Below are 16,314 nucleotides of genomic sequence, written 5' to 3'. Positions count from 1 at the left end.
ACATCTTCTCTTCACAACTGCTTAACACTCAATGATAGGATATTTGTTAATTGTTATGTCCTAATTTGAAACATTCTGAAACCCAGGCATGAAAAGTTTCTTTATTGTGAAAAATACTATTCTAACCTAGAAAATAGGGATGTAATGATATCCAAATCTCCTGGTACGATATTATCACGATATGCAACTCACGATACGATATTTATTGTGATATTTTGAAGAGGGTAATATAATTGTAATAGTAGATAGGTCACTTTTTTGCTTTTAAAATACCTTGACAAGATTTTGGTATAACTTATTTCTGCCATAATCCCAAGAATTCAAGTAAAAAAATATATCTTCATGTTGTTTGCACTGAAATGAATCATGGGATATGTAGTTTCCGATGTTCATAAGCTGTCGCTGCTATAAAAGCATACATTTAAGCAAAGAAACTTGTAATTTGATATTTTGTGACAGCCCAGGATATTATTGTGAGACTTTTGACGATACGATATCACTATATTTTGGTCATTGTTACATCCCTACTAGAAAAAAAGGTCCAACTTTGTCCCATTTATGTGGATTTTGGTATCTACGGCTACGTTCAGACGGCAGCCTGAAGTGACCCAAATCACACTTTTGGGACGTTTACTGTTCACACTGGAGATCACATACAAGTGGCATTTAATTGGAAATGTCAACGACCTCACAAAAACATCGGATCTCATAAAAAAATCCGAATTGAGCATTAAGCCCTGCAGTCTGAACGTAGCCTACTTAAGTCATCATAACTAGTTTTAGCAATCCTATAACTATGTGCGTTGTAGCTCAGTATCAGTAGCTCTCCACCCTCTTCAAAGTAGCTCATCAAGGGTTTCCTGAATAATACATGCTGTATTATGATCAGTTAAATGTCTATTATCATTGTAAGTTTATTATTTTGAAGCCTAATTTTGTGCACTAATAAATGGATAATGTTTATGTTTTATAGGCATCTAACTGAACCCCATTTAAAGCTTGCTGTGGCTCTTATACTCATTTTTTTGCAACCATTAAAATGATTAAAATCTGGCATTTTTGTTTTGAGACCCCTGGTATACAGTATGCAGTTGGTCATCATAACAATATCACTTGTCATTAGCCTTACCTATTGGAGTGCTGTGTAGTAGGACTTGCTCGAGGTTGCGTCCATCGTTGTACAGAGCCAGGTGCCAGGTCCCCGGATCCATGTACTCGATAAAGCCGGTCTCCTGAAGCCCACTCAGCAGAAGCCCTTTGGGGGTCTTGGCCGCCGACACGGGGTCAGTAAGAGACCTGGGCAGGGCCTTCCCATCCAACAGCTTCACAAAGTCGAACTGAAAACAATATGGTAACACTATCAGACCAAAACAGCAAATACAAGTGCTCGGGAATGAGGCAGGAATCCACAAAACCTGCATTAATGCTGGGTATATTTGCAATCCAGACCGTGTGCAGTGGTGTGTGGCTGCTGTTGAGTAAGCTCTATGTATCTGCCAATGGGATGCTATTGGAAAAATGCCTGCATAAAAAATCACTCTGGGAAACAGATTTGCATGCACTGTAAAATATAGTAGAGCATCGCAAGGAAAGACAGTACTTTTTCTAAGTATTTTGTAAACCTGAATATTTTTTTAGATATATGTAATTTTGTTTAAAGGACTCATATTATGCTATTTTGTGATCTGTTGTAATGTTCTTTCCTCATTCAAATCATACCTGGAATTGTGTTTTGTTTCATTCGCACATGTTTAGTGCACATACCCCGTGCACTTTTCTCAAAATGAAAGCACTCTGTTCTACTTTGTGATGTCAAGTGATAGTAAAAGAATAGCTCGATTGTATTTTAAAACTTTGTACACTTTCACTAGAATCGTTTGGATAATTTCAGTCCTGAAATTGCCTGGAATCTCTACCAAAGAAAAGGTAAAAAGGCATCTGCTAACTTAAAAACTACCACTTCATAAGGTGGAACAGAACGTTTTGAGCTTTGAATATGCAGGCAGACTAACAATAAAGGATTGCTCAAATACATGTGGCTGAAACAAAACACAACTCCAGGTATGTTTTTGAGGAGGTAAAAGCTCACAAGAGTCAATTTTACACAATATGGGGCCTTCAAGATAAAACACAATAAGTCAGAAAATACCTTCTTTGAATAAGCATTGCATTTAAGTGAAGGCTGAAAGTTCTAGTAATAGTATGTTTTTTCCAATTTGCTTATTGCACCACTGAAATTTTGATTTGATTGGGATTCATCTTACATCTGTTGAGGACCGGGTGGGATTTAATATGTTTTCTTCTCCCCCACTCCAAACTCAAATAAGAAAACAACAAATAAATATGTGTATATACAATAAGTGTGCTGGATGCATGTATCCTTCTTGTTTTCATTAAACTGCTCAAAATAAATACATGAAATGAAATGCATGTCAATAACAATGCTGTGCCTGTAAGTTGTGTAATGATAATATTACAAAATGCAAGGACAGGATTTGGCAATTTCCTGTCAAAAATAAGTGTTATATTTAGATACTTTTCCATCACAATTCTGTGTACCTTCAGCATGTACTTCCCGATCATTTTGCTGAGTTTTACAGTGTATTGTCTATCACATATATAATGGTATTCAAAAAAACAAAAAAAACAATGAACAATGCCATCCATCACAAATACTCCACTACTACACTTTTCTCTGGTAGCAGCAGTATCTTGAACAAATTGACATAGCAATACCAGCATGTGCACAGTTTACCACACAGGTTTTCATACGTAACAGACTATTACTTTATCTGTCTAAACCTCTCTTTCACTCACGTACCTCCTCTCCCCCACCGCTTGCCTCTCTCCTCTCTCCTCTCTCTCTCTCTCTCTACATCCCCTTGAACCGTGGAGCACTTGCTGAGTTGTATTCCCCTGGAGGACTGCGTGTCACACCAGTGTCAAAAACAGCTAATTAGAGCACTTCATGCAGAAGAGGCCGTATTAAAGAAGCAGATGATTCACAGCCTTGTGTTTCTGTCTTCTATGGCACAATGTTGCGCTACACTGTGTGGTACTGTGAACCGTGGTACTACAACTGTGAGCTGTGTGGATGTGTGTGTCGTCCTGTGTTACTTCAGCTATCACAAACAAGTCAGTTTAAAAGTGGAAACACAGCACCTTTCCCAACATGCTTAAATACAAAAATATATGTTCAACTTTTTCTTGCTTTTGACTGGTGGAGTAACAGAGTATTGAATCTTAAACCAGCCACTACGAGCCCTTCATACTTGCACACACACCACATCAAAATTAAAAGTAGTGATGGGCAAATGAGACGGAGCTCCGGAGCACGTCTCGTTCTTTCTGAAACAAATTGCTTCGAAGCACTGCCTAGGAGCTCGTCTCGCAGCAGCCGCTCACGTGACCAAAGTGTCAAAGTGTCGGTCCCTCCCCCTACTGCTTCGCTCTGCGTGTCAATCGCTTCAGTGTATCAAAGCGTTTCATTGGCTCAGCGAATGTTCCGCGCTGTGATTGGTTCAGAGTGCTTCAGAGTGTTCAGTGCACTTCCGTGGTTTGACAAGCACTAAACAGTATAAAAGATGCACCAATATTTCTCAAAAATGTTGGGTAGTGAGAAGGATTGTGTGACATTAGTGGTGATTTTGGTGACTTTTGGCAACTTTTGGCATTTGTTTCATTTTCGATGGCATCTACAAGTGGAAAAAAGCGATCCATGGTTTGGGATCACTTTGATCTAATTCCGCCTAACAAGGTCACCTATTTACTTATTTACAGCATGTTATTTATGTTGCTCTTTACATATTATTTAAAATCATCATTATTATTGTTGTTGTTAGGTACAGTGTATGCTCTGCACACAAGTATTGTCTTATTGTTAAATTTGTCCACTAGAGGTCAGTGTTTCTCCAAGGCCTCAGACACGTCGAACCATTTGAGACAATATTGCGACTGAGGTGTCAATGCTTCACGAGGCTCCATTCACCCATCACTAATTAAAAGTAATCCTGGAACTAATCCTGAACTAGAACAGCTCTAAACTAACCTGGCTCCCACTAGATTCATATAAGTTCTGCGCATTATCAATCAGGGATGGCTCTCACTGAAAGCGCTTGGAAAACGCAGAACATCATGACGATTATTTGAACCTGACTGGTCGTAGTGTCACAACAGCAGAAAAAGCCAAAAAACTTAACTAACTTTAACTGTATGAAAATTATATCAAAATATACTGTCTCCTAAATAAATTGACTGTACTATTGCACCCCTAAGGGAAATAGGAGCTTTACATAAGACTGCGTATATGGGCAATTTAGACCTACATCACACATGTATTGGAATAAAAACAGAGGGAACTCACAACAGCACAGGGACGCCGTGCAGCTGAAACTACCACTGTAAAATCAATCACTCTTTTTCACATAGCCACAAACCAATACCTCATGTTTACACTTACTTTACGCGAAGGCGAATCTTTGTTGCACTTAAATAGCGTATGGAAATAAGAGACTGGAGTCAAGGCTGTGGAACAAAAGACACTAACTCATTACGCATTTGTGAAGAATAAACAAATATATTCTGAACTTGTTTGTTGACACATTATTACACAGAGAATAGGTGAGGAAAGTGACTGAGAATAAAACAGATAAAGGCAGCTGCAATGAGGGGACCCTTTGTTTATGGGGGAAATAAAGTACTGTATTGAACATTCACATTAAAAGTCAAGCAAGCACAAAAAGATTTGGAAAAAAAAAACAAAAACAAAACAAAACATGTACACATATTTAACGTTATATATTTAACTAGGGTTGACTTGTCATACTTTTAGTATATGTTTGGTGGATGAATCTTTAACCCACTGTGTGACCATCAAGTTAAACTTTAATATATTTTTTAAAATATTCACTTTTATATATGCAGTAAGGGACTTACACACACACACACACACATATATATATATATATATATATATATATATAATATATATATATATATATATATATATATATATATATATATATATATATATAACTTGACAAATCCATTTCTTGTCTCAATAAATTTAACAGTACAGTATGTAAGGCAAGGCAAGTTCATTTGTATAGCACAATTCGTACACAGTAATTTAAAGTGCTTTACAGAATAAGAAATACATTAAAACCACAATAAAAAACAAATCAAAACATAAATAATCATCATAAAATGAAAAAGAGAGAGAGACATTAAATGAGAGAAATGAGTGCGGAATGAAAAATAAAAACATTTCAGTCGTATGCACAGCTAAACAGAACTGTATTGAGCCTGGATTTAAACTGCATCAAATGTAACTTTACTGGTTGAGGGTTCACTACCTGCTTGTCTCCATGGAGATTTTATTGCTTTGCCAAAATCTTTCACAGTATGGCATTTAACCGATTACACAAGCTTCATAATGTTATTATGTTGCTCACCGAAGTTATTGCATTGGCTTGTCATTGCATAATTGCGTTTTATTACCTTTAAATAGGGCCAAAATGATTGCATTGTCCATTATTACATTATTATCTATTCTAAAATTATCTTTGCTGCAGTGGCTCTGGCTCTTGTTTGCTTGTATGGATAAAGCACCTATAGTTTAGTCACAATTCAATTCTAACTGACTGGAAGATCATTTGAGTCACATTTTCCACATCAGTCAACTGATCTGATCTGACTGAAAACCAAACAGCTCCACTCTGAGTACAGATCTGATCCGCCAAAACGCTAAGAGGCTAGAATATATGTTCATTCATATATTCAGTCTATGTGTATACCTGCTCTCTAACATGAACCATCTAACGCGAAAGAAGCACAGAACAGACTCACTATTAGCAGAACATCCCTTTGTCACAAAAAGAACACATATAATCCACTGAGTCGTGTCCTTTAGTCCGACAGAAGCTGAACCGCATCAGCGCACAAGAGCGAGCTGCTTTTTGAGCTCTTAGTTTATGCAAATTAGCCATGTGGTTTTAAGTTTCGATTCTGTAAAACGTAAACAAATATGCTCAAAGCTGTGTGGATAGGGAAGGCTTGCAAACACAGAAATGACGTGTCTGGAGGCAGATCGTTTCCGATACGGTGATACGCGGATTCATTTCAGTGTAAATGTGGTCTAATAGTTACGAGTTACCATGGTGACACAATGCAGTCATTCGCAAACACAGTCAAAAAAGTTTCAAGAAAAAAACACAAAATGGATTCAAACAGCGCATATTCAGGAGGCTGTGATCAATACGAGCGTTCGTGGTTCTGTTGAGGTGTTTGATTTTCCACAAAAAAGCTTGTGACTGTCATTTTACGTGTGCGAGACATTTGTTTAACAGCACAAAGTCAGTTATTTCTGGTCAGACTGTGGTAAAATAAAACTCAAATTAAAGTCGAATAGAGCTTCTAATAGAGTAGTGCCTTCAGTTAGCATCACACCCCAGGGAATGTTGAAAGTAGTTATCAGTACAGCAAATTTACAGTCTTTCCTCTACAACTTCTCTCTCAGTCCTCTCTCATTTTCCCCAAGACTAATCTACAACAGAAGTCAGTCTGACACTACATTATTTGTATTGAAACCTTCTTATACGCACTATGTTTTCTGTGGGGGATACATGCACATGCTGTAGCTCTTATTTAGCCTGTTCAACATCCAGAACCAAAGAAGCGCTAACTAGCCACCTTTACCTCTCTGTCTATACTGAGAAATCTATCATGCTTATTTTCCATATGGCGTAGTGACAGAGGTAGAAAGCTGTGTATCTGTGTGTGTGTATCGGTGGAGTTGTACAGTTGGGCATCACGTGGAGAAGCAGATTGGACATGTGAGTCTCCCATCTCCCAATTGTCAGCGAGTGTATCTATAATAATGGATGCACATGCTGTCAAGAATAATACAGACATTAAGGCTTTGTCGCAGCAATAGGTTTGCCACATGTGTCAAGACAACGCTTAACCCTGTCTCATTGCATGCAGCCGAGAATAGTTTCAGTTCTTAAAGGTCCTATACTGCACAAAATTGACTCTTGTGAGCTTTAAATCATGTTAGAATGTTGTTACCTAATCAAAAACAGACCTGGAGTTGTGTTTCGTTTCATTCACACATGCTTGAGTAAACCTTTATTATTAGTCTCCAAAGCTCAAAAGGGTCTGTTCCACCTTGTGATGTCATGAAGCCGTATCATTTTTAATATAACAACTATCATTATTTTACCTTTTAGAGATTCCAGGGGCAATTCCAAGGCTAAAAAAAACATTCAGATGATTCTAGTGAAGGTGTGTGGAGTTTAAAAATCACAGTGAAGAATATTATTATACTACTGAAAAAACTTCACACAGTTGTAATGAATGTGATTTGACAGTAGAGATGCTTAAAACAAGTCTGACAGTGATTTAAGGACTTATAAACAGTGCAGGGATGCCCAAACGTTTACCTATGACGTAACAAATCCGGGAAATTCAAAATCATATGTTATTTGAGTGGTCAGAGGGAGCAGACTTACTAAAGAGGATTCCTCAAACGCATGTGATTTAATCAAAATACAACTCCAGGTATTTTGATGACAGGTTTCAGGTTAAGTTAAAGCAAATGCAGTAACTATGCTTATTTTTTAACTACGCTTATTTTTAGGCTCATTCTCAAGAAAAAGAATGTAAGTCAGTGTAATGTCCCCAAGAAGCCAGCTCAGTGTGAAGATTCATGCCAATTGCTAATGCTAATTTATGCTAATTGTTGTATGGATACAATGTGGTTTAAAAAGAGCACATTCTGTTTTAGTTTATGATGCCATATAGTACGTTTGTTATGATTTGTCTTAAGGAAGCTCAGCCAAAAAGCCATGAATGTACTGACAGCACTGGTTTGCCTGACATATTGCAGTATTTTGTGAGGAGAAGTTAAAGCAAAAAAATATTTTAAAGGAAGTCTAAAGAATGTTCAGTTGCACTTAGAGTTTTATATTCCCAATGCAGAATAATGCAATGGTCTTTCACTTTAAACTTTAATCTACATTGAAAATTGAGGTGCTTGCTGTTCACCTGTATTAAACTATTATGAGTATTGGAGCTTATTAGAAAAATGGAAAATGCACTTGTTAAAATAGATTGGATTAATTTGACTATTAAAAGGTATGTTCACAGTTTCTGGTCCTGGTTTGATGTCATCTTCTTTCTAATTAGTCCTAAATTTAATGTTAAAGGTCCCATGTTATGCAAAATTGACTCTTGTGTTCAACCCATGTTAGAATGACGTTATCTTAAAAAAAAAAAAAAAAAACATAGCTGGAGTTGTGTTTTGTTTAATTAATGCAGCATTGTCTAAGTAACGCTGCATTATTCATGTGTGCTCTGAGCCACCTTGTGATGTCATGAAGCGCTAATTTTCAACTTAACAGCTACTTTTACCGTTAATTCAGTAGAGGGAGGCAGACCAAGACTGAAATCATCCAAATGATTTTAGTCTGATTCTAGGACTCTGCCTAAATATGCAAGGCTTGGTGTTAAATATGAGTGAATGAAATAAAACACCACTCATATTAGGCTATTTCTGACTTACTTCAATGCATATTTACTTGAGGTAATAATAAATACAGAATGACACCAGACCTCGAAGAACTCAGTGAAACATTTCAAAATCAAATAGGTGAATCGAAACAATTTTACCATTATAGATTTCTATTTGTTTATTTTTGTCCTATGAGAAAAGTCTGGCCATGAGAGATGAGTTACCCAGTGTATTTCTCCCTAATTATGTTTGTCATGTCTTCACTTTTCCAACAAATAAAGTCAAGTTTCCATCCAAAATCGCCTTTTACCAGATCAACTAGAAGTGAGCAGAAGGGACTAAACTAGGCAAATGCCATCATAATCCCACTGGGAAAAACATAATCAGTTATAATTGGAGATCTTATGCGTTTCATGTGCCATCTGGCTGCTATTTTCTGCAATTATTGAATCTATTTAACACTTTATCTACAAAATTTTGCTCTGTTTTACATCTAAAATTTACCTTTGATGACGCAGGGTTTTCATGTTTTTAAAGGTGCACTGTTTAATTTTTCTCATAGAGGGTTTGCCACTTGCTTGTCTCCATCTTACATTTACTAAATAACATGTTTTTTATACATTAAAACTGGGCAATGTGGTGTCAGCTGCCGTCTCCCTGAAGATAAGTGTAATGCCATACTGTGGAATATTCCAAGCAATGTCTCCACGAAGACAGACCCTCCACCAGAAAAAGTTAACCTTTAACGCCAATTTATGACGATTATTTATGTTTTGATTTGTATTTTATGTTTTCTTTTTTTCTGTAAAGCACTTTGAATTACTTTGTGTATGAATTGTCCTGCCTCGTGTTATGCAATGTAACAGAATAGTCCTGTTTCCTGTGTTTTCAGTTATATAAATCGTGGTTATGTACTGACATTATATTTGCTCTTATGAAACCAAACAGACAGACAGCCCAAACACAAGCTTATCAAAAGAAACAGGTGTTTGAGCGAGAAATACCTGGTTCAGATAAAGAACATTGACCTTATTTCAGCAGACATTTTGTTTTTAAAAGTGCTACATCCTGCACCCAAGGTCTGAGCTCAAAAACACTCACAAACCACAGCGCAGGTTTCAATGAAAGGTCAACAAGGGGAATGGACTTTTCTAGCCATGGGCCTATATAATGGCAGCATAACACATAACGATCGCACCACGTCAATGTTTTTGTTAAAGGTGCATTGTGTAACTTTTCTGGTGGGGGGTCCGGCAAAAGATTTTCTCCACACAGATGTTATTGCTCTGTCTGGAAAGTTTCACAGTATGGCATTAAACCTTTCTATCTTCACCCAGTTACAGGTCAGATCTGCGAAGAGGCAACCCTGCTCACAGTCAGAATGTTGTTTTTTGTAGGTATTTTTGAGCTTAATAAATGTAATGTAGAGTTATTAAAAGTTATCCTGTGGAAAATTCCAGGCAGAGCAGTGACATATCCATAGAAACAAGCAGGTGACTGGACACCCAACCAAAAAAACAAATATTGCTGTTTGAATGGGCAAAATTGGTGAATAACAAAGGCTGACGTTTTAGAAGTACCATAATTTCCCCCCTCAAACTACAGTCTTATTTTGCAGATAAAACTGCTAGCACTGAAGTTCAGATCTGTACAAACAAGTTCTAAAATGTGATTTTTGTATTTGTCTGTCAGTTCATATTTCAGTCTTTTTGTTCATTCTTCTAGACGTGTTTAAACTGTGAACTTTGGACAGAAAATAATTATACAAATCTGAAAAATTGCAATTGAATACGTTTCCCAAATCACTCAACCCTGCTTTACGTTATTCAACATGGTGCATATATAACAGTATTATAATAGGTTTGGAGTTTTATTGTTGCTCTGATCTGTCATATACTGTTTATGTGTCCATGCGCAAGACATCCCCAGACTACCTAGTTAAGTCTCAGTATCAAGGACACATTAATATGCTTGATAATATTAATTTAAAGCTTGGGTACTCGACTTTATTCTTGAAATTGAGTTGAAGATCTGTGTGCATTACTAAGCTGTATGAAAGCTGTGCACATGCCCCAAAATCATTGATTTGAGTAAGAGCTAAGAACTAGTTAAGCTAGATTGAATTGCCTACTCGCTCCTTTCACAGTTTGAAAATGAGTTCCCCAGCTAAAATTTGTATTTATCACCATACTACTAAAACTGAAAATATGAGATTTACTAGCAACGCTATAAAAAAGAAAATACATTTCCCCACATTATTACATATTATTTTAACACTGACAGATCTTAAGTTGCAGTCACTTGATGATTCTGAGAAAACTGTGTATGTTGTGTATGTTTTTTCTAGAGCAGGTGTATGTTTTTTTCTAGAGCAGGGGTGTTCAACCTGTAGCTCGGGAGCTACCAGTAGCTGTCCATCCCTTCCAAGGAGCTCACCAAGGGATTTGTGAATCATATACATATATATATTGTGCAGAATACATAAAATTTGATGAATTAAATACCTATTACCAATGTAAATGAATCATTTTGATGCCTGATTTTATGCTCTAATAAATGGATAATGGTTTATGTTTATGTTTTATAGGCATAAGGCTTGCCGTGGCACTTATATTTACTCTTTTTTTTTTGCGACTGTTAAAATGAGTATCTCTCTGGCATTTTCATTTTGTAAAGGTAGCTCACCGGAGGAAAAAGTTTGGGGAACCATGGTCTAGAGAGATGCAAATGCTTTTATAATATGATATTTTGTGATTTGACTTTTGATAGCGCTGCTACCTTGGCCAGGACTCTTGAAAAAAAGAGATTCTGAAGATTCTGGGACATCCTGGTTAAATAAAGGTAAAATAATAAATAATAAAATTACCTGCGTATGAGTAGGTGGGATGTTCCTGCGGCCGTAGACCCCCAGCAGTGCATTGTGGGACAGCGACAGGTTGAACTTGATGTAGGTGGGGTGGTGCACGGTCATGTGAAACCTCCAGAAGAGACCAGGGGGGATGGCCTGGTTCTGCTGGGTCCCCACATCCACCTCTCCTTTGTCTATGGCCTTTCCTCTCACCCATTTCTCTACAAGAACACAGAAAACAAAGATTCACAGGCCCATTGTGGCGAAGAAACAGTGAATTTATCAGCATGGACACGAAGTTCTTTGGCGTTTCTGTGGGAGTAATTAATACGCAACCTGATGTCCTCAAACATCAATGTGATCAGCTCCTCCGCTAATGAAGTGAGAAGGAAGAGACACGATGAGAGAGAGAGAGAGACTGTTGGAAACGCCATTTAACAAGAGACTGGTGCGCCACTCGCTCACTGCATAAAGATGAACTGCTTTGGAGAAGAGGACAATTGGAGAGGATGTCAACCGCAATACAAAAACTAAAAAAAAAAAAAAATGTACTATGAGAGAAATTCTTCAAAATATGGACAAAATGGATAATAGCAGTAATTTTTGATAATAGTCATCTTTGTGTCATTATGTGTATAATATTTCTGACATATTAGACTGCAGTGTGTAGAGAGAGGGGTGAGCGTGGGAGGGTTTAATTTTTTGTCTGTTTTTGTTTTGTAAAATACCAAAATTAGAATATGTAATTTGAATGTTATTTGTGTGGATTTGCATGCTACAATTCTGCATCCCTAATAAATGCTGGTTTTAAAAAATGCCAAAATGGAGAATATTGTGTTTAAATTTCATTACACAAGCAAATACTTTAAACACCCAAACAGCTAGCCTTTTGTATTTATAAATTGAACAGTTTTAAAGGTGCACTATGTAACTTGTTTTGTTTCTTGTTATTGCAGAGAATGTGCCATGTTGAAATAAACCTGAAATGGAACGACAGAGGAGTAAGATTATCGCTATGCTGTGTAACATTCAAGGCAATGCAATAACATCTCCATGGAAACAAGCAGGAAAGTACATAGTGCACCCATAAAATACTAATTACTAATTTATTTGCATGTCGGTATAGCTTGCATATTTATAGACACAAAAGGTAATAGGTAAGGTAAGCAAAAAATACATAAAGTGCATAATTGGTCAACCTTTTGTACTATTTATTTTACACTTCAGCACATCTTTTTTTCCATGAAGACAATATTTTTGGCAGATGATATTGCATGCAAATTTGTGAAAGTGAAAAATGACCTTTATTTTAACAGTATTTTGGTGTTGTTATCATTTAGCACTTTCCTCATGAGAATATATTCAGTATGAGTTTTGGTGCAGTCTGCTGTAGTTTAACACAACACTTTAACATATATCCAGTGACATTAGACACTTTCTCTGCCAAACACTGCTGCAATGATACAAGTGAAAAAGTGCATGTGAAAAATGACCCTGGTTTCTGCATGTTTTGGTGTTATATTTATTTAACACTTGTTTTCAGACAGTGTAGTTCATTGGCCCTTATGATTTTCACATACTGATAGGACATACAGTGCAGGCAAGAAATATGTGAAGTACTACGAAAGAATATTAGATATAGCATTGGTTATAGCAGCGTTTAAGTAGTTTAAGCAGTAGTAGTAAGGTAGTAGTAGTGGTAATAGCTGGTATAGTACTATAGCAGTGGTAGTAGCGATAGTAGTTGTAGGAGTAGTAGTAGTGGTAGTAATAGCTGGCATAGTACTATACTAGTGGTAGTAGTGATAGTTGTAGCAGTAGTCCTAGGAGTAGCAGTAGTAGTAGTAGTGGTAATAGCTGGCATAATACTATAGCAATGGTAATAGCAATAGTAGCTGTAGCAGTAATCCTAGGAGTACTAGTAGTAGTAGTGGTAATACCTGGTATAGTACTATAGCAGTGGTAGTAGTGATAGCAGTCGAAGCAGTAGTCCTAACAGTAGAAGTAGTAGTAGTAGTAGTAGTAGTAGTAGTAGTAGTAGTAGTAGTAGTAGTGGTAATACTTGGTATAGTACTATAGCAGTGGTAGTAGTGATAGTAGTTGTAGCAGTAGTAGTAGTGGTAGTAATAGCTGGCACAGTACTATAGTACTGGTAGTAGTGATAGTAGTTGTAGCAGTAGTCCTGGTAGTAGTAGTAGTAGTAGTAATAGCTGGCATAGTACTATAGTAGTGGTAGTAGCGATAGTAATTGTAGCAGTAGTCCTAGCAGTAGTAGTGTAGTAATAGTAATGGTAGTGGTAATAGGTGGCATAGTACTATAGTAGTGGTAGTAGTGATAGTAGTCGTAGCAGTAGTCCTGGTAGTAGTAGTAGTAGTAATAGCTGGCATAGTACTATAGTAGTGGTAGTAGCGATAGTAATTGTAGCAGTAGTCCTAGCAGTAGTAGTGTAGTAATAGTAATGGTAGTGGTAATAGGTGGCATAGTACTACAGCAGTGGTAGTAGTGATAGTAGTCGTAGCAGTAGTCCTAGCAGTAGTGGTAATAGGTAGCATAGTACTATAGTAGTGGTAGTAGCGATAGTAGTCATAGCAGTAGTTCTAGCAGTAGTAGTAGTAGTGGTAATAGGTGGTATAGTACTATATTAGTGGTAGTACCGATAGTAGTCATAGCAGTAGTCCTAGGAGTAGTAGTAGTAGTAGTAGTGGTAATAGGTGGCATAATACTATAGGAGTAGTAGTAGCGATAGTAATCGTAGCAGTAGTCCTAGCAGTAGTAGTAGTAATAGTAGTGGTAGTGGTAATAGGTAGCATAGTACTAGTCGTAGGAGCGGTACTAACGATAGTAGCAGTAACAGTAGTTGTAGTAGCAGTAATAGTAGTAGTGGCAATAGTAGCAGTAGTAGCAGCAGTAGTAATAGCTGTAAGTCCTAGTAGTAGTAGTAGAATAGTCGTATTATCAGTAAGTATCAGTCATATTAACAGCTTGAGAGTTCTCACACTAATCCAGTAGAAGGTAAGTACAAGTCATAGAAGAGGTACTAACGATAGTAGTAGCAATAATAGTGGTAGTAGCAATAGTAATAATAGTATTAGTAGTATCAGTAGACCTAGTAGTAGAAGAATCGTCATAGTATCAGTAAGTATCAGTAGTACTAATGGCTTGAGAGTTCACACACTAATCCAATGGTTGGTTCAGTCCCAGCTCTCACCAGTTCAAACCATTTTTGTGTCCTTGAGCAAGACATTTAACACGTTATATCCAGTGTGCCCATTGTAAAAAAGTAAGTTTTGTTGGTGTAAAGCAATTTAAACACTATTTACTCTAAAATCTCGAGACACCATAATGACTTTTTTGGATATTGTCAAGGTCAGAGGTAGGTTAAAGTTAAAATACATTATTAGTAATACCAAACAAAATCTAGGCTTCTGTGTCCGAGGTGTAGGAATATGTCTTTTTAAGGAGCTTCCCACATTGGCATTCCCTTACTGCATAGAGATGAACTGCTTTAGAGAGGAAGTATTTTGTCTGAGGGGCTGTCGACCAGGGCTTTGTCATGTGGTATATTAGCATCTCCTAACAAGAAAGGAGAGGAAGAGTGTCTGGATTAGAGACAGGGGCACGTGCATGTATTCACAAACAGTGATAGCGTCTTGACTGAGAGCTTGTCTTTGTATAGAAAAGAATAGCCCCATCCGACACCCCCCTTGCCCTCTCCCTTCTCGTAAGAAGCTTTTATCAACCACCATCCCGCACCCTTTTGTGTGTCCGGACGCCCTGCCTCTCCAGACCCCTTTATAGAGAGATATATCTCCCTTTCTAAACTAAGATGGAGGAAATATGGTGACAGGGGGGAGTCGGCCAATCGTTACGGCCACAAAAGGCAGAGGAGCAGTTAGGGTTAGATTCATGGTTGGGACTGCGCACTTTCGATCTATAATGCCTGCAGCTTTACCACTCCATTACGGGGACAGCATGCGCACCCACAAGCCAGCAGACATACATCACATGTGCTGACACGCTGATAAGCTACTAGACCGGTAAGTAGCCCACTCCGCCTCTGTCACCGCAGGTTTTCATTGTATCCTGCTGAAATGGTGTGCAAACTTCCATTCTACCAAAATGATGGATTCTAATAGCGTTGGATATGCCCTGACCTGAGCGCGATGGGGAAACTGCTTTGATGGCATTAGAAACCAAGGCCCACATTTTATTGAGTGACATCACCTGTATGAGGAGGATCAGGTATCAATTTTTCATATTTCGGGCTTCTCCGAGCAGCAGGAGTTGATGTATTTGTCTTGACAGCACCTATTGCACCAGCTGTCTGTCCCACGATGGATCCCCGGTCTGTGGTTTCTTCCAATTTTATACCAAGAAGTTTTTTATTCCCTCACTCAGGAAGACAGTAGAGCCAGAGGGGGGTGTTTCCACTCTGCTCGGTATTTTGAAGCATTTCTTTTTGTTATTAGGTTCAACAACTGGGCAAAATACTTTAAGTAAAAGGTTGGTTCCTTGTCATTAAAATAAAATAATGTAAAAAAATAAAATGCTCAAGTACCTCGGGCAATGGTATAGGCCTATGCCACTGCTGGGGATATGATACTGAACATGATGTTAGTGTTTTTATTTCACTATTTTGTCCATTAAAAATTCAATTCCTTATATAGAACTTTATTTGACTGGACTTTATACAGTCTATGCTTCAGTCCCAATGGCCCAGTAAACACTACAGCTTTTAGATGATACAATATCGGATTTTTAGTTTGTAGTGCACATTTCTAAATGCCTTACGAAGAGATAGTCTGCAGAAAATGGATAATAATAAACTTATGTGACAAATACTGTTTAATTATGTTTCTGTGAAGAATTACGTCGGATTCATACACATGTTTTGGTCCTGGTTTGATCATGGTTTAGTCCTGCAGACTTGGTTTGGTCTTCTTATCTAGTCCC

General features: G+C 37.5%; 1 protein-coding gene across 1 annotated transcript in view; it reads right to left on the bottom strand.

Moving 5' to 3' along the window:
* Nucleotides 1-16,314, bottom strand: part of tenm1 (teneurin transmembrane protein 1) — a 514,380-nt gene that overhangs the window by 204,490 nt on the left and 293,576 nt on the right. Inside the window, 2 exon segments of the mRNA XM_055159441.1 lie at nt 1,130-1,337; nt 11,379-11,581. Coding sequence (XP_055015416.1) covers nt 1,130-1,337; nt 11,379-11,581 — 411 coding nt within the window.

Source organism: Boleophthalmus pectinirostris, unplaced genomic scaffold (assembly GCF_026225935.1).
Source record: "Boleophthalmus pectinirostris isolate CB_2022bp ecotype Guang Dong unplaced genomic scaffold, ASM2622593v1 HiC_scaffold_23, whole genome shotgun sequence".
Lineage (NCBI taxonomy): Eukaryota > Metazoa > Chordata > Actinopteri > Gobiiformes > Gobiidae > Boleophthalmus > Boleophthalmus pectinirostris.
This window is presented reverse-complemented; position numbering and strand designations above follow the sequence as displayed.